This window comes from Choristoneura fumiferana, unplaced genomic scaffold (genome assembly GCF_025370935.1).
Source record: "Choristoneura fumiferana unplaced genomic scaffold, NRCan_CFum_1 Sck3bRy_343;HRSCAF=565_pilon, whole genome shotgun sequence".
Taxonomy (NCBI): domain Eukaryota; kingdom Metazoa; phylum Arthropoda; class Insecta; order Lepidoptera; family Tortricidae; genus Choristoneura; species Choristoneura fumiferana.
The window spans coordinates 47,936-49,496 of NW_027413001.1; the positions used below are offsets into that span (position 1 = coordinate 47,936).

A 1,561-nucleotide genomic window follows, 5' to 3' on the forward strand; every position below is an offset into this window, starting at 1 on the left:
ATTGTACATCGCCTCCATTTATTTTATAGGTGACACGCATTTGCCGTGCAATTGTTTTCACTACCTAATTTCACAAAATGGACGAGGACTTGAAACGACTAGTAGCAGCCAGGGGGCAACTCAAAGCGTCTATAACGCGCATGATTAATTACAAAGGAAGCTTGGGTGATGGGCCGGAGGCAGGTACAGTGGACCCTATAATTATCAAACAAAAAAGAGATATCGACTCGCAAAAATTTTTACCGACTACAATGAGTCTAACTTAGAAATTATGATGTTAGATCCAGCTGACACCGAAAACATCCAAGAAATCGAGGACAAGGTGGATGAACTCAATGGGTTCTTCTCGAGCATCATTGATAACGCGATGTCGAACTCTTCGCCGCGTTTTTCCGATTCTGTGCCTTCCTCTCGTGATTCTGCTCCATCTGCCCGAAATGGAGTAGGATTTCGCCTTCCGCGCATCCAATTGCACAAATTTAATGGCGAGGTAGGTGGTTACCAGAGCTTTATTTCACTTTTTATCAGTGTCATTGATACTGACAAAAATTTAAGCAGTTGTGAAAAGCTTTATTATTTAAAGGCACATTTAGAAGGTGAAGCCTTAACGCTCATTAACTATTTGCCACTTACGGCAGAGAGCTATTCTATCGCCCTTGATCTTTTAAAGCAACGCTATGATAATAAAAGGCAATTGATAAATCATCACATTTCCTCGATCATTGAATCACCTCCCATGCAAAGAACTTCTGCTGCTTGCATCCGCAATCTGGTTTCTAGCGTTAAACAGCATCTGGGTGCTTTGACAAATTTAGGTGCTCCAACTTCGCACTGGGATTTAGTTATTATTGCAATTTTAAGTAAAAAGATTGACCAGTACACACTGAGAGCTTACCATTTGGAGAACCAGAATAATAGTGAATTGCCTCAACTTAATGACTTCTTAACCTTTTTAGAAAACCGTGCCGCAGCTCTGGAAGCCTTGGGAGAGAGTTCACCTGTAAAGCGTCGTTCTAGTTTAGTTTCAATTAACAATCCTAAGCCTGTCAAAACTATTAAATGTAAGTACTGTCAATCTCAGCAGCATAAGCTGCATCAATGCTCAAGTTTTAAGCTTGCTGACCCACAAAAAAGGCAACAATTTGTAATTACAAATAGTTTATGTAACATTTGTTTAAATGAGCACTCTGGACGAAAATGCCTCTTCTCATTTAAGTGTTCAATATGCAAAGGTAAACATAATACTCTGCTACATGAGGAAGTTCCTCAAGAAAAGGTGACTGTGTCATCTGAAGAATCGGGTCACAGTAAAAGTGCTGGGCAAATTAGCCTCTTAACAAATAGCAGCGACAATGTGCTGTTGCCTACCATAAAGGCAAAATTATATGATAAGAATGGACAGGTTTTCTATGTACGCTGTCTCTTAGACTCGGGAAGCCAGGTTTCCTTTGTACTGTCTGAAATTGCAGACCGCCTGGGTTGTAAGTTACATAATAGTGAGTCTATAATCACCGGTGTGTGTGATGGCGTTAAAATGACAACACAAAAAGACTACATTGAA

General features: G+C 40.1%; 2 protein-coding genes across 3 annotated transcripts in view; one reads left to right on the top strand and one right to left on the bottom strand.

Moving 5' to 3' along the window:
• Positions 1–1,561, bottom strand: part of LOC141445081 (uncharacterized) — a 59,712-nt gene that overhangs the window by 32,176 nt on the left and 25,975 nt on the right. The window lies entirely within an intron of this gene.
• LOC141445082 (uncharacterized) overlaps positions 7–1,561 on the top strand; it is a 1,825-nt gene continuing 270 nt past the window's right edge. The window contains exons 1-3 of one of the 2 annotated variants that reach the window (XR_012453275.1): positions 7–183; positions 267–490; positions 957–1,061. Coding sequence is in view for 1 of the 2 variants with exons in the window: in XM_074110861.1 (XP_073966962.1) it covers positions 78–183; positions 267–490; positions 957–1,004 (378 nt within the window). In the remaining variant the exon portion in view is untranslated. Of the gene's footprint in view, positions 184–266; positions 491–956; positions 1,536–1,561 lie in introns of those variants that run through there. The other variant, XM_074110861.1, reaches the window with a different exon arrangement.